Source organism: Haliotis cracherodii, unplaced genomic scaffold (genome assembly GCF_022045235.1).
Source record: "Haliotis cracherodii isolate W230 unplaced genomic scaffold, xgHalCrac1.p SCAF_20, whole genome shotgun sequence".
Taxonomy (NCBI): domain Eukaryota; kingdom Metazoa; phylum Mollusca; class Gastropoda; order Lepetellida; family Haliotidae; genus Haliotis; species Haliotis cracherodii.
In genome coordinates, this window is record NW_027266276.1 from 7,759,635 (window position 1) to 7,787,544 (window position 27,910).

At 39.3% G+C, this 27,910-nt stretch overlaps 2 protein-coding genes across 3 annotated transcripts in view; one reads left to right on the top strand and one right to left on the bottom strand.

Moving 5' to 3' along the window:
- Positions 1-10,641, bottom strand: part of LOC139470284 (cullin-2-like) — a 35,914-nt gene extending 25,273 nt beyond the window's left edge. Inside the window, exons 1-4 of the mRNA XM_071252642.1 lie at positions 10,544-10,641; positions 5,539-5,663; positions 2,145-2,247; positions 183-280 (exon numbers count right to left, since the gene is read on the bottom strand). Coding sequence (XP_071108743.1) covers positions 183-280; positions 2,145-2,247; positions 5,539-5,657 — 320 coding nt within the window. The 5' untranslated portion in view covers positions 5,658-5,663; positions 10,544-10,641. The remainder of the gene's footprint in view (positions 1-182; positions 281-2,144; positions 2,248-5,538; positions 5,664-10,543) is intronic.
- A 3,465-nt stretch (positions 10,642-14,106) lies between these two features.
- Positions 14,107-27,910, top strand: part of LOC139470285 (sperm-associated antigen 1-like) — a 36,380-nt gene continuing 22,576 nt past the window's right edge. The window contains exons 1-7 of one of the 2 annotated variants that reach the window (XM_071252644.1): positions 14,107-14,199; positions 19,337-19,471; positions 20,601-20,675; positions 22,274-22,478; positions 23,307-23,374; positions 24,305-24,423; positions 26,719-26,777. In XM_071252644.1, the coding sequence (XP_071108745.1) occupies positions 19,344-19,471; positions 20,601-20,675; positions 22,274-22,478; positions 23,307-23,374; positions 24,305-24,423; positions 26,719-26,777 (654 nt within the window). In that variant the 5' untranslated portion in view covers positions 14,107-14,199; positions 19,337-19,343. The remainder of the gene's footprint in view (positions 14,200-19,336; positions 19,472-20,600; positions 20,676-22,273; positions 22,479-23,306; positions 23,375-24,304; positions 24,424-26,718; positions 26,778-27,910) is intronic. The other variant, XM_071252645.1, reaches the window with a different exon arrangement.

Genomic DNA, 27,910 nt, shown 5'->3' on the forward strand with positions numbered 1-27,910 from the left:
CAGAAATGGGCTTTACACATTGTACCAATGTCGGAAATCGAACCTGGGTCTTTTGCGTGATGAGCGAACGCTTTAACAACTTGGCTACCCGACCGTCCCTGTGATTGAGTGAGTGAGTGAGTGAGTGAGTGAGTGAGTGAGTGGATCATGGAGTGGGTGAGTGAGTGAGAGAGTGTACGTACCCATACAGCTGGTTCAGATAGTGGGAGCCCTGACTGTACTCCTCCCAGTGTTTGTGGTAGTTGGCTAGAAGGTTCTCCGAACCACAGCTCTGCACGGCCTGCAACACAACGTCATAGTCAACTAGTGGTGGGACAGTACACTGACGCAGCGGTGGATCACGATTGTTTACAAGTATCAATCACAGTCGCAAAAGTATCGCTTCATGCCTCAAGTGTTTGCTTTTATAACTGTTACAGTAAACATTAATTCGCGAAAATTAATAGTGAAAAAGTATTTTCATTCATACGCCATATTTGACACTGCCAACAGTAAATAGTCATTGTCAGGTACTTAGCCATGATGTCTATGAGAAAGATGGCTTACGCACCACGGATGAGAGTGCATGCATATCTAGTTGATAATGGTGACCTTGACCTTATTTTCAAGGTCATGGGAAGCAATTGACCAAGGTTGTGTATAGGCCTGGGGCGATACATCAACTGTGAGATCCGATACGTATCATGATACCTTGTTCATGATCCATTACGTATCACGCTAACAAAAAGCAAATTGATAAAATAAGGTCAAGGTCACATTATCAACTCATATTTGCAACCACCACTCAGGCACTATAACAGATGCTTCAGATATTTAACAAACAGCAGCGAAGGGTCATACTATCAGACAGACAGATAGAACCTAACACAAATTCCCAAGCATTTTTGAATTTAAGGCAAACATGACCCAAACAGATATTCGTAAATTAGGATTGGAAAACATCATTCTCTTCACTTTCATTAACACCTGCTTCACAACTAGTTTCAAATAAAATGAAAGACCAGTTACATAAAGTATGAGAAGAAACCAAAAAATTCAATTGGAAATATGTTAACACTTAGGAAAATAAAATAATAGTCTTGGTTCTCAGGCACCGCCCGCATCATCATAAAGTTTGCCACACATTTCATTTTTATTTCGTTTTTAAAAAAATAAAAAAATAATTAATACTTCCAAGTCCAATGGTAGTCAAATACTGTATTACAGTATTTTACTCATCAAAGAATACATATATGTAGGGAAGCCCTTTCCCAAGTTGATTGTATACAACTGTTTATTTGATTACACAACTGTTTGTTTGGTTACATACTAGTTTGAACAACAAAAACAACAACAAAAAGAGACACTGCCTGTCCGCACAATATTTTCAAAAAACATTGCCTGGGAACCAATTCTTTTTTTTATGCCTAAATTCTGACAACTTTTTGGGCTTGGTTAACGGATCTGCAAACCTTAAAAATCGAAAACTCAGAAAAAATAGTTCTTTCCTACTAACTATGATAAAAATTGCTCTGACAATAAACAGTATATTTTCCAATGATAAATCGTCATTACAAGTCAAATATACATGTTAAACAAAAACCAAATGTCAGACAAACCAATCCATAAAATTAAAATGTCACTGACAATTTTGATTTATAATATTTACAAGGACTCAAATCTGGCCAAAATTTAAAAAAAAAATTCACCTTCCAAACCAGATCAAACTTTAAGAAGATCAAATAATCCTGTACAATACATTTTATTTTTTTCGTCCATAACAACTATATTTTTTACTATCAAAATCTGAAACTATAAACAAAGAAAAAACGTTTGGTTCAAGACAATGCAATATACATTTGGTATAGCACTAAATGTCAAGATAGTGTCAACCATCTTTCTAGTTCTGTCATGAGCACTCAATAATGAGTGAGTGAGTGAGGTTTTATGTCGCTTTTAGCAACATTCTAGCAATATCACTGCGGGTGACACCACAAATGGGCTTCACACATTGTACCCATGTCGGGAATCGAACCCGGGTCTTCTGCGTGACGAGCGAACGCTTTAACGACTAGGCTACCCTGCCGCCCCTTTCAATAAAGTGATGACTATGGTATTTGGTACATTGTAACCCTCGGACTTAACCTTGTCTAGCATCTACTGACCTTGAGAAGAGTTGACACATGGGCCTCCAGGAAGGACTTAGTCGCCTGGTACAGCTTATCTCCGAGCGGCTCTGGGAATGCTACGCACAACTGATACACATCAGTCCCACTGTCAAGGGCAGATAACTCATTCACTGAAAACTTTTTCAAACGGAAGCAAATACTGTATTCGGCATAATAAGTGCACGCTCTAACAAGCGCCCACAGCGATATTTGCTAATATATTGGATAGTGAACAATCCCAATTAGCACCCCTTCTTATTGATCAATGTACACAAGACTTATTTAGTCTTGTATGATACGTGTGTTATATGCATCCATAATTATCGGAAATTAAATTCTGGAAAAACATATCTGTCGTATATAAACATATCAGGCTGTCAGCATAAACCACGAAATTTACAATCTTTCAACTCTGTTGTTTTTCACCAAAATATTACTCTAATAAGAGCCCCCTATTTCTAATTTTGAGAGCGCCCTGGGCGCTTATTATGTCGAATACCGTACGTGTTTGTGCGCCCTTAGCTGTACTGCCAATCTCTTTTGAGACTACTATCCTGAACATGGCTCTTGGCATAATCTTCAATTAAACTCAGTGTTATTACATGTATATGGATTATTAGCTGTGCTTACTAGAATGAAAACCAAATTTGACTAGACTTGGGCATCGAACTAGTGGCTAAAGTCGCAGACTCTAAATGTGATGATGATTCATTAATAAATTAGACATTCACGTTTGATAATTTTTTTAAATTGCATTTAAAAAAAAAAAGAAAAAGAAATCTGTAATTATTTCAGGTATTTGGGGGATAAAAGTCTGTAAAACAAGTAATTGGTTTCACTTTAAATTCTTATGCAATAAATGAAGATCAAGCGAGAATGACCACAACAAACATAGCCCTATCAAGATAATGTTCTATACTGAAAAACTTCTTGAGAGCTGGTGTCGTTTTTCAGTGTGACTTACAATTTCATGCCCCCTTAGAGGATTTCGTAAGTTCCTGTCATTCAAAGAATATCTACTTCCACTACTCTTTTAAACGTAGAATGTTTGTTATTTTAATTGTGGCTACTTACGTAAAATCGCCAGCAACTGAAGGGATGGAGTAAATCCTGCTGGGGTCCATGCAGGTAGCAAAGGTACTATAAGTCCTCATGGACCCTTGTATGGTGATCTACCTTCAGTGGCTGGCGATCTATAGCTCATTTTTATCTTGTATTGTTACGTATGGTGTTATATTTTTATGGTTATCTACTAGTTTTAAATTAATCTGTGATAAATCTAGTTATTTTACTGTCCTTAGGCAACAGGTTTTTATACTATCTAAATATATGTAATTTGAAAAAAGTATTTTTTCTCGTCACAATATGGCTGAAATGATGCCTATGTGATGATAAATTTTAACTCACTCAGTACAATATCATGACTATCATATTATACAGCAGAGCTACAAATAAGCAGCGTATTTGCGTAAAATACCCCCCAAAATATTAAAAACCAATTTTCAATTAACTTGCGTGGAGAAACGCATGCATTAAATGAAAAACTCAAAAGCATAGATGCATGCGTAACAGCATGCGTAAATACCCAATGAAGATTTTTCAGCATGCATACAAAGGAGCTAATTTCCGAAACACAGTTACAAGCTAATTTACTTTACGAGTCAAGCCTATATAATTAGAACAGTTATCATGGTTATATACATCTAAAACATTATTTCATTTTTTTTAAATCTTAAATGTTCAGTCTTTTGGGAAAACCCCAATAGAGTTATGAATAGTTTAGTGAAAAAATATTGGTTACCCACTGAAAAATGTAATAACCCAATGAAAATAGAAACCCTAGAGTCAAAACTCAATTGCTCAAAAAGTTATCTGGAGCTCTGATACAGTGATATAGTTGATCTGTTTATAGCAGATTTCAATGTCAATGGTTCATCCTGAAGATATGGCATGTTCATAGAAATGCAGGTCTCGGCACTTCAGGTAACCATAGTGATATATCTTATCTTGCCGCTTGTTGATATTCTGCCCCAAAGGGGCACACACCGGATGATGTACCCTTGTTGCTGGATGCTGATAACAAATGCTGCTTGAAGTTTTTAATATATCTTAACAAGGCCAAAACAAGTCGTTGTCTTGTAGAAGCCTATCTTAACATTGCAGAATTGAATCACAGAATGCACACTTCAGTAGATTGTCATACATTTCAGTACATCGTTCTACACTTCCGTATAACATAATACACTTCAGTACATCGTTCTACATTCAGTACATCTTTTTACATTTCAGTAAATTATTCCACACTTCTGTATATCATAATACACTTCAGTACATCGTTCTACACTTCAGAATAGTTTTCTACAATTTAGTTCAATGTTCTACATTCAGTACATCTTTTTACATTTCAGTAAATTATTCCACACTTCTGTATATCATAATACACTTCAGTACATCGTTCTACACTTCAGAATAGTTTTCTACAATTTAGTTCAATGTTCTACATTCAGTACATCTTTTTTACATTTCAGTAAATTATTCCACACTTCTGTATATCATAATACACTTCAGTACATCGTTCTACACTTCAGAATAGTTTTCTACAATTTAGTTCAATGTTCTACATTCGGTACATCTTTTTACATTTCAGTAAATTATTCCACACTTCTGTATATCATGATACACTTCAGTACATCCTTCTACACTTCAGAATAGTTTTCTACAATTTAGTTCAATGTTCTACATTCGGTACATCTTTTTACATTTCAGTAAATTATTCCACACTTCTGTATATCATGATACACTTCAGTACATCCTTCTACACTTCAGAATAGTTTTCTACAATTTAGTTCAATGTTCTACATTCGGTACATCTTTTTACATTTCAGTAAATTATTCCACACTTCTGTATATCATGATACACTTCAGTACATCCTTCTACACTTCAGAATAGTTTTCTACACTTAAGTTCAACGTTTCACACTTCAATATATCGTTCTACATTTGAGTACATTCTACACTCATAAGATAAATCATATATGATTTAACCATGTTAACCTGTTGTAATCTCAATGAAATTATGACAACTAGCATTTTTGTTTTTCTCTCAAAACCCATCAAACCAATTAATAAAATATCAATGCCACACAAAACCCAAACAAATTTAGCTAGTATACGTCTTAAGTTTATTTTGACCAAAAAGGTAAATTGTCACCCAATATCCTTAAAACTATGAAATCTAGAAAGAGGTCTTAACAACAAAGACTTACATAAATATAAAGAGGCAACAACCTCAGGACAACTGAAACAATGTGATCATTCGGATGAAAATACTACATCCTCTGGTGTAAGTTCATTGTGTATATCACACTCTCAAACTTGTGATCAAGGATATTGGAATCTGTCAGTCCAAGTTGCCCTGGCAACTCGTCCGCAGGTGACCACACCCTTCACAGTGTCCAGCAGGACAGTCCAGGTGGCGGGGAAGTCGACACGTCGAGGTTTGAGGGACATCCTAACCTGAAAGCAGAATCAAACCTTGAAACACACACAATGTTATTGGGTGTGTGTGTGTGGGGGGATTGTTTGTTTGTATGATGTTTAACGCCGCACTCAGCAATATTCCAGCTATATGACGGCGGTCTGTAAATAATCGAGTCTGGACCAGACAATCCAGTGATTGACATCATGAGCATCGATCGACGCAACTGTGATTCGATGACATGCATCAACCAAGTCAGCGAGCCTGACCACCCGATCCTGTTATTCGCGTCTTACGACAAGCATAGTCGCCTGTTACAGCACACATTGGTTGCTGAAGACCTATTCTACCCCAGAATCTGTTTGTTTGCTGTTTAATGCAGGACTCAGCAATATCCCAGCTGTATGATTGTGGTCTGTAAATAATCGAATCTGGACCAGACAATCCAGTGATTAACATCATGAGTATCGATCCACACAATTGATGACATGCATCAACCAAGTCAGCGAGCCTGACCACCCGATTCTGTCAATCGCCTCTCATCACAAGCAGAGTCGCCTCCTAAGGCAAGCATGGGTTGCTGAAGACCTATTCTACCCCGGATCTTCACGGGTCGATAATATTTTTGACATGAGCAGGAGTTGGCGCCTTTTCAAGCCTACATTTCATGTTTATATTTCATATCAAGTAACTACATGACCCAGGCAAAATCAGAAGCTTGATGTTATGGTAACCATGGAAGTTAAACTCCACTGCGCATGCGCCATGAGCTTGGCACCTGTCATTGGCATAACACTAGCAGGGTACTGAAAACACGGGGTTCGCATTACAATTCGCGGATGCACGGCAGAGACAGTTTAAGGAAATCTGTAGTAATCCTATCCAGGTTATCTTGGTCAGCGTAGACTAACATCTAGCCTCTGAAATGAACATATCTTACAGAAAAAAAAGTTGTTAAATTATCTTTAAAAAAAATTAATAAAAAAGGAACCAAGAGATTCTCTTCATTTTCAGATGCTGCAGTTATCTAGACTTGCCAAACATTAAAGACTTGCATAGGTTTTATTGGATATATTTGTATCAGGGTCTGTATGACAGACTAAGGTCAGTGGTCAGTGGTGTATGGCCAGGCTGCGGTCAATGTTGTACACCTTCAGGCATGATGTGGTCAAGCAGTTAATTACATCATTCCAAAGTCACATTACATCATCACTACACCCAGCTCAGGGGTTTCCCCAGGCTACAGGTCACAGTGACCTGATAGCTGCACAGTGACCTTTAGGATTGGAGTGAGTGAGTTAGTTTTAGCATGGTTTTAGCATGCTTTTAGCAATATTCCCGCTTGGGGCAACAGATATGGGCTTCACACATTGCACCTAGTTGGGGAACAAAATCAGGGCTTTACATGAGTGAGGATATTAAACATAGCTATTAACAATATTCCAGTTATATCACAGTGTGTCAGCATTATGTGGGAGGAAAGCATAGGTTGCTGGGGATCTTTTCTAACCCAGGGAAGCAATTCTTCCCAAGGCAAGGGTGTTAACCGACTTTAAAAGTCCAGTTTCCACCCTTGCCAACCTAGGCTGGAATTCTGTGGCTAGATTGTAGCACCACCAGTGGCGATTACGAGTCACATCCTTTCTATGTCCCTCCTATTGGCCAGTCAGTTTCAACCTATCATACAACTTTCATTTGCTTCAAACAAAATGGTGGCACACAGTCAAGGCGGTCTGATCGATAATAAACATCTATATGATTATAAAATGGGTTTTAACTTGCGAAATGCATCAAATTACTTGAGCAGGGTTAGAAACTAACAGTTTTTGTCCACTAGTCCTTATAATGATAACATATAGCCAAACCCTTAAAATGGGCCAATTTCTACAATTCCTTAGGATACCTTTACTATCGGGCAGTTGGGTAAGGACTACAGGACTAGTGCGATTTTGATTGGACTGTGCATAGACTTAGTCCATCCAAAATTAACTCCGAAATTCCAGCTTAGTTCAGCAAGGACGGAAACTGGACTTTTATAGTCAGTTAACTCTTTTTCTTCGAGGAGATGGGTGAAACAAAAAATGTTCATGAAAATACCCCAATAGCACAACAATTGGCTCTGGCAAGAGTGTTGAAAGTTTGTTATTTAACGCCGCACTCAGCAATATTCCAGCTATATGATGGCGGTCTCTAAATAATCAGGTCTGGACTAGACAGTCCAGTGATTGACATCATGAGCATCAATCTGCACAATTGGAACATGATGACATGCATCAACCAAAGAAGCATGACACCAAACTTAGCCCAACAATAGGACTTGCTGATGTTACTGTGTGAACAAGATGCTTACAAATTTAGCGCTTATTTCAGCTAGGACTAGGCGATCCAGTGATTGACATCATGAGCATCAATCTACGTAAATGGGATACGATGACATGCATCAACCAAGTCAGTGAGCCTGACCACCCGATCCTGTTTGTCGCCTCTAATGACAAGCATGGGTTGCTGCGGGCCAATTCTACCCCAGATCTTCACGGTTCCCATATCTTATGGAAACAAGTGGCTTTGTGCATAGAAAACATTAGTTGAATTACTGCCAGCAATTTGCATACTCAAATAATAAATCAGAGTATGTGTAGGAAACTGATTTCAATTGAACCTTTGACAGGTTAGGAGTGAGTGAGTGAGTTTGGTTTAACGCCGCTTTTAACAGCATTCCAGTTATATCAAGGCGTGTCAGCTTAATGTGGGACGAAAGCCCAAAGTGATGTAGGTCTGAGACGTTTACCACTTCGGTGAAACCAACGCGCACAGGTATGGTGCTGACAAACCTAGAAACATAATAAGGGCGAACTGGGATTTGAACCCACAATCATAGGTTTCTGGCGTACCCAAGGGACGTAATTCTGCACAGCGAATCGCGGCACCTTGGACGACTACGCCACCTGTGCCCCCATATGGTGTCAATTTTGGTGGTTTACCATATTTAATGTAATAAGCACCAAGGGTGCTCTCAAAATTAGAAAAGGGGCGCTTATTAGAATGCAATTTTGGTTAAAAAACAGAATTAAAAGACCATAAAATTCTAGGTTTGACGAACGAAGAAAACAATCCGTGTTAATATTTTACCCCTTAAGAGATATATGTCTCTTACAAATAATACCATGTGCATGCTTAGCAAATACCACCGTGAGTGCCTATTAGAGCGGGGTGCTAATTACGTTGAATATGGTAGGTTTAGTTGACAAACATTTGGCACAGAAGTGGCCTTGGCATGCAAATCAAGGAGGCTTGTCATTACCTTAATGTTTTGAACAAAACTAAAAAGACACAGAAAGTAACTAGATACAATTAATACTCTTTAACTGAAGAGCATATATATGGAATGGTACTGCCTAGCAACCAGTTATCACCGGGGACCAAATATCAGCAACATCCTGTTATACATATCATAGCATGCATGTGATCAAGATTTTACTCATTTTGATTCAAAGGGAGAAATATTATTCGAAAAAGATGAACAAAACTGACTCTTTTGGGGAAGTAAAAAACACAAACCAGAAAAGTGCCTTTGTTAAATAAAGAAAAGACATGTGGGGTGTCACACACTTAAATAGAAGTTCAACAACAAGTAAGGTAAGTTTTGACATTGCTTAGTCTGTCTAACATGTCTACCATTAGTCCCTGAATATACTAGCTTAAAACATACTTCAGCATTTTCTTCCAAAATACAGAACAGGAATAAATCATGAAATCCACAGCAAATAGTGTTATTCATAAGCACGTGAAGATTGAATTTCGGGAATACTGGTTTACGTCACCAGATGACACATTGACAAAAAACGTTTCATATTCATTACAATGAATATAGGGCTGGGACGAGTCCAAATTTACGACCCAGGTACCCGACTCGCTATTACCCGACCCTACCCAGGAACCCACTGTAGGTCTCAAGAGTTGGAAACAAAATGTCTTATTGGGAATTGTTTTACCATAGCCCTGGCCAAAATTATTTAGATGCATGCATCAAACGATCAGATCATGCGTACACTGAAGTTGACTGAAGGTGTATCTTTACTCAAACATGTACAAGTCAAACGGAATGTGTGCATTGTCAGAAAAAAATGCAAACATTAGCGAATTGTAGTTTTTGTCATTAAACAATATGTCACGTGACTTACCACGGGTCCCGGTAGTCCTGTGGGTACCCGGGTCCTACTCAGGACCCATCCGACCCGAGTACCCAAGTTACCCGTCCAAGCCCTTAATGAATATATCATATATGAATGGTAGACAAGAGATAATATAAAATGTAATTTGTTTATCTGAAGAGGTGCCTCAAATATATGTATATCTATGTAAATCGTCAGTGAGAAAACGATGTGGACAAAAAATAATATATGATGTCACATAAGTCGAGAATATAGGCAGAAAATGTCATCCTACATCCCTGATGTGGTACATTCAACAAGCAATCAAGTGGGTATTTTCAAAAATTATCTTTCAATATTCTACAACTAATGGAAACTATACATGAATTCAAACAACTCCAGTATTTTAGGGACAGAACGAGATGATAACCTGTATAAATCCTTGTTTGTCGTTATGTCGACTTCCTTTCGAAAATTCCAGACCTGATTTGAGAAAATCAATAACGCATGTCTTCATACACAATGAGCCTTCACACACAGACGTGGTATGAACTACACCTCACGGAATACACATACGTTGACAGTCGCCAAATGGGGAATCGCAAATCATCTGTCATCGAATAATATGGCAGAATTTATCACCATTCAGACATCAGCTGGCTTGGGGAACATGTTTATTCATTCAAACTTTGAAAAAGTAGAACCCATTGACGAGACACATTCCATTCTATTTGAGAAATACATACTACGTTCACAAATATACCTACACTGTCAGTATATGCAAAATGTCGTTGAAAGCTGAGATAATCAGTTGTTTGGTATCAGGAAAGACGGTATTTACACCATCCCAAGTGAGCAGCCATGACAGTTTAGCCAGCGGAGTCAGGCTAAATCGGCTCCATGTTAAAATGGCCTATTACTACTTAGCAAAAACGGCTGCTCAATTAATTGTTCAGCGGCCCCATGAAAATGTCGAGAAAAGTGTGTGTCTGTGTGTGTGTGTAGGGGGTGGGGGTGGTGGGGGTGGTGCTTGTACTAATCCGTACTTAATTCATTATTCTTGCAAGCCCACAGAGAATATTAAATCATACGTACCGCAGTTAACCCAAATGTATAAATGTCACTGAATAGATCAGATCCTTGTTTTAACCACTTATGCTGAGCGTCAGGCCGGGTAACAGCGAGTATACCACCCTTCCATCCTTCGTATATATATCATCGTCGAACCAATTTTTTTTTAAACCTTGCTTCCGCTCTCCGGGCGGACGCTCTTTCCATTTGACCAAGGAGGCGGTATTCTCGCGTGATTGTGGAACGTAGGCCCGTGACCTGTAGGCCTGTGTTTCCAGCTTCAGTGTAGAGCTAGGTTACCTGTAGATTTAACCGCTGAATTGAATTTGGAACCGAAAGTTTCAAATGTTAACTTAAGCGCGGTTAAATCTACAGGTAACCTAGCTCTACATTGAAAACACAGTATGTTTATCGCCATTTTACCATGACTAAATAAAACGCGAACTCTTTGGTGTTAGCAAATATATTGTGAAAAGCTATGACGCCACAGCCGTATATATTAAAGCGCCCAATTGCAAGCTCTCTGTTGTCCCCAAAGCTTAAAATACATTTTCTTTGTTGATTTCTATCGTGTTTTCTGCACGAAATGTATTGCCACACATCCTTTGAAAATTGTAGTAACCGCAACTTTGCATTTTGTAACCTAAAAATGTAGGTACAATTATATAAATACGCCTACCGACAATGACTGAAAAACGTACTATTTGATGAATATTAGCTTCAGTCGTGATGCGACCATCACATCGACTGTTTTAATTAGAGTTTGATTTGTTGTGATTTGACAACCTCTGATTGACAAATCAAAATCGAGTAATTTCCAAATTCATGGAGGAATTCACATTTATACTGTACACATAATAATACGATTTTAAGTATATAGAAGGTAAAGAGGCCGATTTTGTAGGTACTTAAATCAAATTATTTGTCATCTATCTCGTTAGTTTAGCGTGTATGATATGCATAACGTTTATTGAAAACTCAATCAAATAAATGCAAGAATTGTTTCCGGAATTGTTCCAACTCTTAAAAAAAAGAACACTGAGCGGAAATGTAATGTTGGGCGTTTTGGTAAATCATTCGGAAGCCGTTTTAACTGCAGTTATATCTCCGGTTTTTCTTTGTGCTGTTTTGGCACCGAGCCGTTTTAGCTGCCGTCTCATGAGCGTACCGCATGTGTGAAAACTAATAACAGCAAACTGTATATTTCACGAGAATGGCTGTTGGGCTAAAATTTATAGCGGATTGATATGGCTAGATATAAAAAAACAAAAACAAACAAACATCGGTGTTACTTTGTAGTTATGGTACAAAATAGTATAAACGTTACTTCATCGTGATCTTAAACTATAGTGTGAGACATGCACAATATCACAATTTCATGCACAATGAAGTGATTGACATCATGAGCACCGATATACGCAATTGTGTTACACTAACACGCTATCAACGAGCGAGCCTGACTAACCTATATGCTTAGTCGCCTTTTACTGTAATTTGTATATGTTGATGGGGATCTATTCTATAGTCTTACCCGGAATTCATGCACACGAAAGGCTCGAACTGGAGTTTCTGCTAGTTCATAAGAGTATGTGGAGACACGGGGGCTCAGTCGTTTAAGGCGCCGCATTTCGTTGTGCAGAGTTGCGTCCCTTATGTGCAGAGTTGCGCCCCTTTGGTCGTGGGTTCGAATCCCAGATTTTAACCTCACAAGCATATCTTGGGTTTTACTAGAGTGGTAAACCTATAATACACGTATGACTTGAAGCTTTCCCCACACATCAAGCTGTAGACTAACGTATTGTCTATGACTTTTTTTTTTATCACACAATACATTTTTCTCACTAAAATTAAAATAAATAATTTTCAGATGCTGATGTGGAATAGAGCAGGCTTGACTTGCTTTTATTTATATCCAGATTGGTTTTGTTTTCACAAAAAACGTATATTCCACAGTCATGGTGCACTAATCAAACTGACAGGCCGTGATATAACTGAAACACATTTCCCAGCGGTGTTAAACCAGACTCACTCAATCATTCATTGGCGTATGAACAGAGATCCCGGGTTCGATTCGCACATGGGTACAATATGTGAATCCCAGTTCAAGAATCCCTCGTCGCTGGAATAAACGGAATAGAACAACACTCTCTCACTGATCTGGGTGCTCATTGTCTTTAAATATTGTACAAACACACCCGTGAAGATCCGGGGTAGAATAGGATTTCAGCAACACATACTTGCCGTATAAGGAGACTATGCTTGTCGTAAGAGGCGACTAACGGGATCGGGCGGTCGGGCTCGCTGACTTGATTGATGCATGTCATCGTATCCCAATTGCGTGGATCGATGCTCATGATGCCAATCACTGGATTACAATAGTCTGATCCAGACTCGATTATTTACAGACTGCCGTCATATATCTTGAATATTGCTGAATCTGGCGTTTAACAACAAATAAAGAAACAAACAATATTTAGTTATTTTACCCAAAACACCGAAGATCGTAAGTGAATAATTATGGTACCATTTTTAAATATTGGATATTAGATTAAATCGTGTCAAGATACACTTATCAATTCCATCTTGTTATCAACATGTGAATTTGTTTTAAGAAACGGAAAATATTTATCCCTTTTTCAAACAAATGTTGGGTGGGTTAAGAAAGAACTCTCCCTGGTGCATATGTAGCGCCGGTTTAAAAACGTCCCCAACACTTTATGGCATGTCATGAAATTGTCGACTTTGCCGTATTGGGTGCTTAGGCACGGTGACCTGGTTTATTGTGTGTCACCGTGCCCCAGCTGACGGCGTGGGACGTCACTCATAATATCAATCATTGGGTTGTCTGGCCCAGGCTCGATATTTGACAGGCAACCGTGAAAACTTCTGACTGCAAGCAAACAGCAGCAGCAGCAGCAGCAGCGGCCACTGCAACAACAAACCATCAAGGCATCGCCACTTTCTTTCGCAACAGATCACATTATTATTAGAAGACGTGTAAGTGTCGTTAAAACTGTGTCACTTTGATTTTGTGTTCAGAAAACGTTCCAAATCTAAAGGCACTCTAGATAAGAGTATATTTCTAACAGACATCTTTGTATGTCATTTAATATTGGAATATGTTGTTAAGACTATATGATGCCAAGTGTGCATTCGGAAACATTCGGAACTATGTCGATAAACAGTCACAAATGATTGGTAGACCGAGTTGTTCCGATTGCATTCGCGTTCTCTCGCGAGAAACGACGTTACCCGACGATATCAGAAGACGGAAAGCTTCTCCAAACCAGGGTAACGAAGATAAACGTGCTTGGACTTAGCCCACCTGTTGCTTTTGTGTTAATCAAAACAGGTGAGGAAGGAAGGTGACAGTAATGGCACCCCACACCATTATTGATTGTTCTGTATTTCCTTTGTAACGATGCACACTTTATTTTCCAAGGTAGAGAAGTTTGTATTTACTTTCAATTTTGACACCCGTCAGTGTCCGTCACTTAATTTCGTTAGTCTCCGGTTGCCCCCTCGCTTGAACATGATTCTCAGTTCTTCTCGGATGTTCTGTGATTCAACTTTTTGGTATTGCTCCCATATCGGTTGCTTGTCAGAGCTCAGAACCACATTTTTTAGCTGTGCTGGATAGGGCCTAATGATTTTTGTGGGGTTTGAAATGACGTCTATGCTCAAAATAGCAGTTGTAGTCGAAAATGGAATTGAGTTAGAATGGGAAAATTCGAATGGATGAAAGTGACTTAACTTAGCATCTATGGATATGCAACATCAAGCCAAGGGGACTTTTTCATAAAGACCTATTTCATTATTTTGTTGGCCTTAAACTTGTCAAAAGCAAGTCCTTGTTTGAAGCTGTATATTTGAGAATTGACTAAAATATTTTGGGTTTATGGAGGTATGAACATAGCAGCCGGTGTGCACTGTGTAAATCAGTGTATAAAGTGGTGTGCATACTCTGTAAACAACTTTAGAAATTAGCACGAGTCCTATTGTCTTTGCCAAACTACCCAGGTATCATATGACTAGTAGAAATTTGCCATTATTCACTTGTAAACGTGTCTGACCCCATGTGTGATGATATACAGTATGCATTCTATCTGGATGAATAACAGACCAAAACCATGTATGTAGACTGAAAAGTGAAATAATTGGCAGATGAAATATTGTCATTGGTAAATTTGGTTTCATTTGGGTAGTATGGTCTGGGGGCCCAGTTGTCTAAGGCGTTGAGTCCCTTGGGTATGACAGAAGCCTAGGATCATGTGTCCCAATCCCGATTCGCCCCGATTATCAGTAATAGACATTGGCACTAATACTTTTGTATGTCTGTGCCAAACTGCCCAATATTTAAGGTATCATAAGGACTAGTATATTTTCTATATGTTATGGTAACAGTAACAGGGACTAGTGGACTTAAACAGTTAGTTTCTATCCCTCATTATGTTTCTAGGTTTGTCACCAAAGTGGTAAACATCTGAGACAGCATCACTTCAGGCTTATCTACCACATTAAGCTCACAAGCTATGATAAAACTAGAATACTGTTCAAATCTGCGTTAAACTCAACTCACTCACCCAGTTTATGATCTTTGTTACCTTGGCACTTCACATCATGCTTCAGGGGTAGAAACTAACATTTTTAGTCCACTAGTCCTTATAATGATAACATATAGCAAAACCCTTATAAATGGCAATTTCTACTAGTCCTTATGATTTTGTTGTATCTCCGCCTGGCATTATGCTCACTTGTTGAGAACTCCGATTGACTCAAACTCAACTAACACTTCGTATCAATCAAAACGGTCTATACTACACCATCGCCATAGTACAACTGTCGCCTCAACGGCTATCACACTGAGACGTCATCAACTTCCCAAGTTTCGAATACTACACGTCATCAACTTACCAAATTTCGAATACTTACTCTAGAATGAATGATATCTCGCGACAAATCCATGGACGTCGCCATGTTAGGTCAAGTGACTACTCTAGCTCCTTACACCAATACCAACTCCATGCACTGCATGCAACTTACCACATATAACAATACCTTAACTATTGGGCACTTTTGCAATGACTACAGGACTAGTGCCAATTTCTAATGCTGTGCTTATGTCACAACACAATGTGACGGCGATATGCAGCCTTGCCAAACATGGTTCCTGTGAATGGATGCTGCCAAGGGTAGACCATGTTCATTGTTGGGTGTGGCGTTGCCACATCACTTTCAATTATGATCATGATGATGCAAGAACTATCAGTGTACAGCAGTTGGGGCCATGGTTTCGAACAGAAAAGAAAATTACATATCAACATTACATATACTTATTACATAAACTTTGGTCATCACACTGCACATACCAGTAGGTATAATACAGTAGGGTGCGATTTTAATTGTTTTTTTAGTGAGTGAGTGAGTTGGGTTTAATGCCGCTTTTAACAGTATTCCAGTTATATCGCGGCGTGTCAGCTTAATGTGTGAGGAAAGCCCGAAGTGATGCAGGTCTCAGACGTTTACCAATTCGGTGAAACCCACGAGCACGGGTATGGTGCTGACAAACCCAGAAACATAATCGGGGCGAACTTGGATTCGAACCCACAATCATAGGTTTCTGGCGTTCCCAAGGGACGCAACTCTGCACAGCGAATCGCGGCGCCTTAGACGACTGGGCCACCAGTGCCCCCCAGTGTTTTATTACCTGCACCAGGTGCAACCAAGTGAATTAATCAGATTGCACCACCAAAATATTGGCTGCACCATTTTGTCATGAATTGAAACACTGTATTTTCAGTTATTTTGAATATTAAATAAATTGAAAGAGAAAATAAACTTGAGAATGTGCTCCAGTATTTTATTTTGAGGAAATCTGTACATGGCTTTTCACATCTTGATATCCATTAAACAACCAAAAGTGTTTCTTGTGATTGTAACTGAATGAGTGACTGTTCAAGTGGTTTTTGTGAAGAATTAGTTCCACATGTTCGCTGCATTCAGACCTCCTGTGTATTTCACTATTTTAAGCAAACCTTTCTGGATTCTAAAAGATTTGCAGCCAGTTCTAAAAGAAGTAAGTTTTCCACTGTTGATAAATATAACTGCTGCCGTGCAATTGTTTTGGGAAATGTTACCTGCACTAGGTGCAACCTGGCTATAACAGTTACCTGCACTTGCAATGTTTTACATCAACTGGTCAGCTTGGATAAAGCAGGATCGATCCCTGATACATCGGAATTGTGCAGTGAATTGAGCATGCTCCATCCCATTGTGTGGGTCTGGCAGATATGAGATCAGATAATTCTTTTTAGCCCCATGGAAATTTGATTGCCATCATCATTACATTGTGCCAGTAATTAGTGGTATGTAGTTCATATATGACAAGAGAGTTACCCCCCTTGGTAATTGCGACAGTGTGTAGTTAGTTACCCGTCATTCATTAAAGCCTTGTCTTAGATGGAAACATTGTATTTAGCCTGGGAGCCCCCACTCACGGAATACCCCTTCCTATCTTCACTGGCGATGAAGGACATATTTGGCAACTTCCAATTTGAATTTGAAGTATACTTTACATGTCAATGAAATATTGTCACTGATGCTGAACCATCCTCCATTGTCCAGGGTATTATATCTCCGTTCTATTAAGATAAATACCTTGACACTTTCAATACTAGGGATGGGTATTAGAAGTTTAAGTGTATTACAATATTGTGATGCACAAGGCCGTATTGCGATATCTATCATTCCATATTGTATAATTCTAAATTTTGAATTCAGATGCACTCTGATACATTATGGTATGACTTGAAGTTCATAAATGCAACAAAACAAAATGCTGGTACAACATAATGTTTACAAAGTCAATAAATACGCAGTCATTTTGGGGATTCTGCTCCCAGCTCTGGTGCAGCGAAGGCATTTGGCTAGTATATAACATTATACGTAAATACCATACTTATCACAAACATAGGGTAACAAATACGAAGATTTATTCACGAATACAATAAGTTACTTCCGGTGTTACGTGCTCAAGGTAATCAGGTGGTACTATCTTTGCGTTGGGTAAAAAACATTGTGTCAGTGTAAAACTTATTAAAACTGTACTTAAATGTATGACTTGTAATTGTTTAGGTTGAAATATTTCAGTGATATTTTTTGTGAAGCAAACAAACAATAAATCGCAGCAATGCCACTTATAGCACCATGTTTTGGTTGACAGTACCACAAGGGGCCATGGCAGACTGACACAAGTTACGCTACTGCATGGCTTGAATATATTCCATTTTGCATATCTCTCTTTGATAAATAATAGACGAGTTCAAGTAAAAAAAACACTCTTTGCTTATTTTTGTGTGTACATATTCGATTCTAGTGGCAACGAATAACAAATTCAATTCATGAAAGGATACGGTTCGATTCACCAAATACATGAGTGAATCGTAACAGCCCTTTTAAACACATCATAAAAATCTCCATTTGAAATCACCTGATATAAAGAGCATAAAAAATAATATTGTGATACGTACTGGTATCGCGGAAAGAATGAACCTCAATTTACCGATATATTGATAATACTGCATACCCTTAATCGCTACCCTAGCTTCGTTGTGAGTATGGTTTGTAAAGCATGACATTCAAAATAACAGTCAATTCCAAAACAAAGCTATTGTGTCCAGGTATTTATCATGATCATGATAATAGAATGGAGATATTACCTGGACAATCAAGGATGCTGGTCATTTTTTCAGATGATTGATGTTATCCATGCTGACAATATTTATGCTGACTAGTAATGCTGACAAGTTATGCTGACTAGTTATGTGTTAGAGCTCTAATGGGTTTTCCCCGTAACGAGTGAACATTTTAAGATTTAAAAAGAAAGTAAATAAGCTTGTGCTTTGGCAATTTGCTCCTTTGTACGCATGCTGAAAAAGCTTCTTTGGGTACTTACGCATGCTGTTTTTATACATTTTAGTTTTTTCATTTAATGCATGCATTTCTGTACACAAGTTAATTGAAAGTAATTGGGTTTTGAATATTCGGTGGTGGGGGTGGGGTATTTTACGCAAATACGCTGCTTATCTGAAAAAGCTTCTTTGGGTACTTACGCATGCTGTTTTTATACATTTTAGTTTTTTCATTTAATGCATGCATTTCTGTACACAAGTTAATTGAAAGTAATTGGGCTTTGAATATATACGCTGCTTATCTGTCTCTCTGTGATACTATTAATTATCTCTTGATTGGAATATTTACTTTCCCATTTCATGTTACCATTTGATACAGCTAATGAAAGAGTTGGTCAGGCTTGGCGGATTCACGCTCATTCTACCTCAACCGCTTGGTGTGTTGCTCATAATATCAACCACATGTTGGTCTGGCCAGGACCCAACTGTTGACAGGCAGTGATATTACTTTAATATTTCTACCTGCTGCGTTAAACAAGAAACAGTACATGTTGTCAATACCCTGTTTTGATGTTTCAGATCAGTTATGGGGGAAGCAGTATACATGACAGAGAATACCAAGAAGTACGACATCCCACTGTCTCACTTGGACCACAGCTATGTGAAGGCTTGCAGCGATGTCAAGGAACTGGAGAAAATATTCAGAGTCTTGAAGTAATATATCTGCAGTCATAGAAATGTTGTTGTTTAAAGTGTGCTTTAGGTGCCTTATACCCTGTGGGTGGGTGGGTTGGTTGGTTGGTTGGTTGGTTGGTTGTTTAACACCGCACTCGGCAATATTCCAGCTATTTAACAGCGGTCTGTAAATACTCGAGTCTGGACCAGACAATCCAGTGATTGACATCATGAGCATCAATCCACGCAATGGGGATCCATGACATGCATCAATCAAATCAGCGAGCCTGACCACCCGATCCCATTAGTCGCCTTTTACGACAAGCATAGTCGCCTTAAGGCAAGCATGGGTTGCTGAGAATTCTATTCTACCCCGGATCTTCATGGGTCTATACCCTGTGGGGATTGCGGTTAGAACTGATCCCTAACAAACTGTGCTGGTAAGAGTCGACCAAATGGGTTGGGTGATCAGACTTTGTGACTCGGTTGATTGCGTGTCATCGTACCCGACAGCGTTGATTGTTGCTCACAATATCAATCCCTAGATTGATTGTATCACCGTTGTATAGATCGATGCTCATGATGTCAATCACTGGATTGTCTGGTCCAGACTCAATTATTTACAGACTGCCATCATATAGCTGGAATCAGATTTGGCGTTTTGTTTTGCGTCAGTCAGTAAGGTATTCCTAATAACAGTAGTCAGACTTGGTTATTTAAAAATGTTAAAAATGTTACTGTTTGAAAAACAATACAGCCTTAAAATCTGTATGGTATAGTATTGTCAGGTGTACGTTTGTGATACATCTGTCAGTGAACCAGGATTTCCCTAGACTAAGAGGCCCGTGAAGATCTGGGGGTAGAATAGGTCTTCAGCAACCCAAAAAGGCGACTATGCTTGTTGTAAGAGTTGGATAGTCAGTCTTGCTGACTTGCTTTATGCATGTCATCGATCCCAATTGCATGGATCGATGCTCATGTTGTCAATCACTGGATTGTGTCGTCCAGACTCGATTATTTACAGACCGCCGTTATCCAGCTGGAATATTGCTGAGTGCGTCGCTAAACAACAAACAAACAACTAGACTAAGACCTGTATTAATTCAGTCATTCCTCACACAGAAGGTGTCACGCTGTTATAGCTTGCTCACTGCTTTACTTCATACAGGTCAGGAGAGGAAGGTTATTTTCCTGAACTTGAAAGACTGGCTGAAAACAAGCTCACAGAATTGGCTCCAAACAGGTATGTTAAAATCTTCATGAAATTCTAGATAGTTACTCTGAATAACAGCTAGGTGGTATTTCTAGTGTGTGTTTTGGATTTTGGCATGGATGGAACTGTTGTAACTGAAGCTGGTTCAAGGTCGGTAGGAATCTGCATATATACCATGTATGCTACTCAAAAGAAGTTAAGGAACACCTACGTTTTTCATATGGCTATAGTTAATCAGTTGCAGCTGATGGGTATTGCATCACACATCCTTCCAGTTGTGGGTGTTCTTTGATTTGATTTGAGTAGTATATGTTGTACATGGACTCTTCTGTTGTCTCACAGTCATCTTCAGTTTTTGACTAACTTTATTGCTTTGGATAGTAAGGGGCATTGGGGCTTCGTTGTCTTCAGTGCCACAGTTTTCTGCGTGGAATGCCAACTATATCATAGGGTTTAAATCCCAGATAGGCTCTGATTGTGATTCAATGGTTTGTCAGCACCATACCCATGTTGCTGGTGACATCGAACTGGTAAAAATCAAGACCTGTATCACTTGGGGCTTTCCTTCCACAATTAACTGACACTGTGTGAAGATCCGGGTTAGAATTGGCCTTCAACAACCCTTGCTTGTTTTAAGAGATGACCCTTTCAGAGGTGACCAATGGGATCGGGAGGTCAGGCTCAGGGACTTGGTTGAAGCATGTCATGTATTGATGCTCATGATGTCAATCAATGAATGGTGTGGTCCAGACTTGATTATTTACAGACCGCCATCATGTAGCTTGAATATTGCTGAGTGCGACATTAACAATGAACAAAGCATTTGAACACAGTATGCCATGCAGAAAGTGGTCAGTAGCAAATGTTATAGTTGGGATAACTCTTTCTGAGTAAAGTACAGATTCTAGTACTTTTGGGGGTTGAGTCCTGTTCAGGATTCGAACCCACATTGCCAGAGTAAGGCACCTAATCTCCAGCACCCAAGGTCAGTGATCCAACCCACTCAGCCAATGAGGCTTCCTCAAAAATGAAAGTCTGACAACTGGTAGTCAGGATCATATACACTAGATCACTTCAATCTGTACTTTGCTTAGAAAGTGTTATACCAAATATAACATTTGTTAAACAAAACACTTAACTGACACGCCTTGATGCAACTGAGGTACTATTCAGACCGGCGCTTGGATGGTCGGGTAGTCTAGTGGTTAAAGCGTTCGCTCGTCACACCGAAGACCTGGGTTCGATTCCTGACATGGGTATAATGTGTGAAGCCCATTTGTGGTGTCCCCTGCGTGATATTGCTGGAATATTGCTAAAAGGGGCATAAAACCATACTCACTCACTCAAAGGGGCACTTAAGCCAGTTCACTCGACCACTTTGGTGATTAGTTTGACATTTGTTCATGTCTTATATGGTTTGTTCGTTTTTTTTGTGATTCAGCTTTTGTATGGGCTTGATATGTTAAAAGAACCAAATAACCCAGTCCTTGAATCTGTAACCTATCCCATCGCTTTCACGTATAAGATTTCAAATTAGTCCACACCTTTGATACTTTTGTAACTGGGTCAAAGATTTGGGGACTAAAATGAAACAACACAATGATACTGTTAATTTATGTCCTGTGTAGCCGAGCTTTGCGGAAAGAGCTTCCTCTATCTCGACTGTCTGACCTTGACCCTGGGGATAAACAGGATCTTGTTGATGGCATCAAGCACTGGAACAAGGAAATGAAAAACAAAGAAGACATGATGACCTCTGGGCCAGGGGTCATATCAGGTGACCTTGACCTTCCTCCCATCAGGTCAGGGGTTATAGGAACATCCAATCCAGAGGTATGAATTCTTTATTGTGATCGCCACAGTGAGTGCAGAATTTATCAAGGGAATATTTGATCTAACAGGATTTAAAAAAAAGCAGATAATAATTTGTTATTTAGTCATAATTTATCGTGTTCATCTGACTTTGAATTTCCTAGACGATTTTTTTATGGAAGGCATTTCTGATTTGGAATAAAGTCATATCATATTCTATATTTTGACATTTTGCTGGTCTTATGACTTGCATCTTCCCGAGGCAAGTGAGTTAACTGACTATAAAAGTCCAGTTTCCACCCTTGCCGAACTTGCTGGTATTATGGAGTTACATTTTGGCTGGACTAACGAGTTGATGCATAGTCCAATCAAAATAGCGCTCCAGAATCGAAATCCAGTTCGTGAACAGGTTTCGGTCAATTGCAGGATTTGCAAAGCATTTGCACTGCCAACTCATCAACAGATATTTTCTAAAACTTTTCATGTTTTCAATCAAGGTGTTCATGTGATTTGATGCACTTGGCGATGTAAGACTAGTTTTATCACAATATATAGATCTTGATTATTGATCAGATCGTCTTGACTGGCGGCGCCGTTTTGTTTGAGGCAAATGCAAGTGATACGAGAGGTGGAATCTGATTGGTCCATAGGAGAGGCATAGAAGGGACATAACTCGTAATAGCCACTGGTGGCGCTACGATCGAGGCCAGGAATTCCAACATAGTTTGGCAAGGGTGGAAACTGGACTTTTAAAGTCAGTTAATTCTCTTGCCTCAGGAAGATGTATGACTTGTTGCTGTTTATTGAAGGGAATCTCAGCTTGTAAAGATTTGTAATAACTTATTTCAGCAGAATGGAACGAAGCACCAGACATCAAACAAGAGGGTGAAGCCAAGAGATCACAAGGAATGGGAAAAGTAAGCAGAGCGGCAGGCTCATGTGAATGTAATGGGCCAAGTGACCTCTAGGGTTGTAGTTTGTTTTACTTGTTTTATAAATCTGCTGATCCGAAAAAATCAGAAATAAGGAAAAGAATACACTTCCATTTTTGGATTTTTTTTAACTCATGTCAGAGATAATTCTAGGTCTACATGTTCCCCCCCGTTGTCTAGATCTACATATTTTCCCTACGTTTAGATCTACTTTTTCTCCCCATGTCTAGGTCTACATATTCTCTCTACGTCCAGATCTACATATTCTCCCATTGTCCAGATCTACATATTCTCCCATTTTCCAGATCTACATATTCTCCCTATGTCTAGGTCTACATATTATTCCCATGTGCAGATCTACATATTCTCCCCAGGTCCAGATCTACACATTGTCCCCACACCTGGATCTACACATTGTCCCCACATCTGGATCTACACATTGTCCCCACATCTGGATCTACACATTGTCCCCACACCTGGATCTACACATTGTCCCCACACCTGGATCTACACATTGTCCCCACATCTGGATCTACACATTGTCCCCACATCTGGATCTACACATTGTCCCCTCATCTGGATCTACACATTGTCCCCACATCTGGATCTACACATTGTCCCCACATCTGGATCTACACATTGTCCCCACATCTGGATCTACACATTGTCCCCACATCTGGATCTACACATTGTCCCCACATCTGGACCTACACATTGTCCCCTCATCTGGATCTACACATTGTCCCCACATCTGGATCTACACATTGTCCACACATATAGGTTTACATATTCACATATTCCCCCCATGTCTAGCTCTACATATTCTCCAAAAGACCGAATGTACGTTTTGTCCCACTTCTAGACTTGCAATATTCTGCCTAAACCAGGTCTACAAACTGTGTGTTGTGTCACCAGGGTCGACCTAGATAAGGAGTTGGAAAAAGTGGACAATGAGGACAAGAATACGAAACAGAAACAGAACACTGCGAAGAGAGGAACACCTGCTAATCTGGACACTGAGATCAACGCTAAAGGTACTCCATATGTAATACAGTTTCAGTTTAAAGAGTGAGTGATGGTTTTAAGCTACTTTTAGCAATATTCCAGCATTATCACGGTGGGGGACACTAGAAATGTGCTTCACATATTGTACCCATGTCAGGAATCGCACCCGGGTCTTCAGCGAGACGAGCGAATGCTTTACCCGATCCCCCATTTAAAGAGAAAATATTGAAATGCAAAGTCAATTTTGAACAGAAAAGGAGAGTTTGGGGGCATGCAAGTTCATAATAAAAATGTTCATAATTGCTTGTGATACATTTTATTAAAGCTACAGATATATATTGTAAAAAGTAAACTTGCTCAATAAGTAAGCACAGTCAAAGACCTTGTTTTCTTGAACGTGTGTGGAGTTGCAACCCTTGGGCATGCCAGAAACCTATGATTATGGGTTCGAATCCCGGTTCACACTGATCATGATGCTAGGATTGTCAGCACCATACCCATGCTCGTGGGTTTCACCGAAGTGGAAAACGTCTGGCACCTGCATCACTTCAGACTTTCCTCTCACATTTAGCTGACATGCCGTGATATAACTGGAATACTTTTCAAAGCGGCGTTAAAACTCAACTCACTCACTCATGTGGTGATGAAGTATAAACCTAAGCTTCCCAATATTTTTACTTTGATGTTTGAAAACTGTTACCAAACAATCCACTCAGTGGTAGAAATGGATTATTTTTAAAGGATTGTCGATCTGATGAACATAAATGAAATATTAAGATAAATATATTCGAAGGAAGTTTTTGAAATTCAAGGTTCTTTGTCTTGCCTGATTTGAAGTCTTTTTGACATGAAATAACTTGTTGGGGAGTTTAGTTCTATTTTGGCATATTTTGGTTGGTAGATATGTAAATCTAGTGAATTCAGTATATCCTTGAGATATCCAGAGATATGAGGCTGTCCCCAACAACTGATCATGACTTGAGGGAATTTGACTGAAAATACTCACACAAGGTATAACAGAATCTAAAGCAGTGAGCTATATCATGTACGTGTTGAGCTTGTCGCAGTGATTCTCATGTGTCTGATGACTGTAAGCAGTAAATATTACTGGTAAATATGAAGAAATGGTAACTCAGTTGTTGTTGCTTTAAGTGTTTAAAAGGTCGCCAGATTTCGACTGACCTGTCCCTCTTTGGGACTCATGTGTGTGAGAAGGGTACACATATCTATTGTGAGTTTGGTATTCACATAATTTCTGTTTTTGTATTGATATGATTTTTTATTTGTATATTGATATCATTTCATTTTTATCTTTGGCTGCTTTGTTTATATACGTTCCAGTAGCTGTCCATCTCTCAGAAATAGAGTTAGTTTGGCCTTCGCTATTGCATCTCTTGGCTTTAGGAGATCTATGACAGATAGCGGATCTAACTGAATTTCTTGTTTTAACCGAGCCCGGCCTGACATGGTCAGACATGGGGCGTGGTCTTGACATTCCAGCAACAAGTGAGCAATGGATTCAGGTTGATTGCAAGATGAACAAACCTTGTCATAGTGCTTTTTGTGACCGAGTCCGAGGCGTGAGATGGCAATTTCAACTTTCCTTTCATTTGAGTATGAGTTTGGCTTTTGGTGGATCTTGGGTTGTATTTTGTATAGCCATCTGCCGATTTTAATTGCGTCCCACTGGGCCTGCCATCTTTGGACTATGGAGGCTTTGATTTTGGTATTTATCTCTAGTTTATGACCAAAGACCCGGGTTCGATTCCCAACATGGGTACAATGTGTGAAGCCCATTTCTGGTGTCCCCCGCCGTGATATTGCTGGAATATTGCTAAAAGCGGCGTAAAACCATACTCACTCACTCACTCTAGTTTATGAAAGGGAATAGGCTGTCCACTTTGTCTAGAGCAAGCTTTGCCAGTTTGTCTGCTTTTTCATTTTCATGAATATCTATGTGAGAGGGAATCCAACACAGCTCCACCTGTTATCCTTGCTCCAATAGTTTTGTCTCCCTGTGGGGATTCCCGGTTTCAATAGATTCCACTGTCTTGTGTCTCCCTGTTGGGAGTCAGGGTTAGAATAGGTCCCCAGTAATACATGCTGATTTTAAGAGGCAACCGAATGGATTGGGTGGTCATGTTCATTGACTTTGTTGATTGTGTGTCGTGTTACCCTGATGACGTGGATCATTGTCCACAATGTCAATCATTGGATTGTCTGGTCCAGAATTGATTAGTTACAGGCCAACGTCATACAGCTGGAATATTGATAAGTGTGGCAAACAAATAAACAAACACACACTGTCCTATGTCTGATTGCAGGCCTGTCTACCGAGGAGAAGCTGATGAAGGCCAACAGAGAGAAGGACAAAGGAAATGAAGTGAGTCGTGTACAAATACTTCTATGAAAAAGTTTTGTTAGAGAGAATATTTGTCTGCCTTAGGGATGGGTCATTTATTGGGGTGGGGAGGCAATAAGATTAAGTAATGAGACATTATATTTGAGCAGTATTTAAGAACTGGCAATTTATTGTCAGGGTGATGGGGTGCATGAAAAAATGTTACACAAAATTTGGGGAGGGGATGTCAGCGGAATATGAGACATTCCTGCAACCATTCTCACCCCCTCCCTCCCCAATAATAAATGAGCGGTCCCATTGAATTAAAATGATTTACATGTATACGTTGTTGAAACTGCCATCAAGTTGTGATTTGGGATCATTGCCCTGTACTCCAAGATGTTTTGGGGGCAGATGTATCTGGTCTTCCTGTGAGGATTCTGGGTCAGAATTGGTTCCGAATACTGTAAATCTTGATATTAACGCGAACGTGTATTAAATGAGAAAAATGCGAGTTGTCTTTCCTCCCATTATTAAACATCGTATTTATATCAACAATAAGACATTTTGGATAGCAGAAATATTAACTTAGACATATGCTGAAAACAAACAACTATGTATTCCACATCACTGTTTTTTGAGCAGCACTTGTTACAAGTATATAAACAATGTTATTCAAACTCTAATAACATCATGTGAATTGTCACTGCTGGGGTCAAGACAAGCGTTCTACTCACTCATGTCATCACTGATCACACTTGCAAGTCCAGACAGATGCCACCCAACATGGTGTCTTTGCTCTTTGCGACTGCATCAAAGACTGACACGAGCCAGCGCGCGTAATGTTTTAGCTGAAATACTCTACTCAGAGCTAATAAGCGGTGCTATTTGGTGTGTGGTTGGATTAATGTAAGGTTGGATTAAGGTGAGGATCCTCCTGTAAACCTGACAGAGGACATTTTGTTTAGATATAAATCCACTGATGCTTGAGGGGGAGGGGGGGGGGGGGGTCCCATTCATATTGAGTCGCATTTTTGGCTAGGGGCCAGCGGTCACATTCTTTTGGAGACGCATTAATTTCACGTTTTACAGTACATGGTTGTGATTGGAAGTCATTAATGATGACCTGGTTGTTATGATGTGTGACTTGTGTGATTGTGTGATTGTGTGACTTG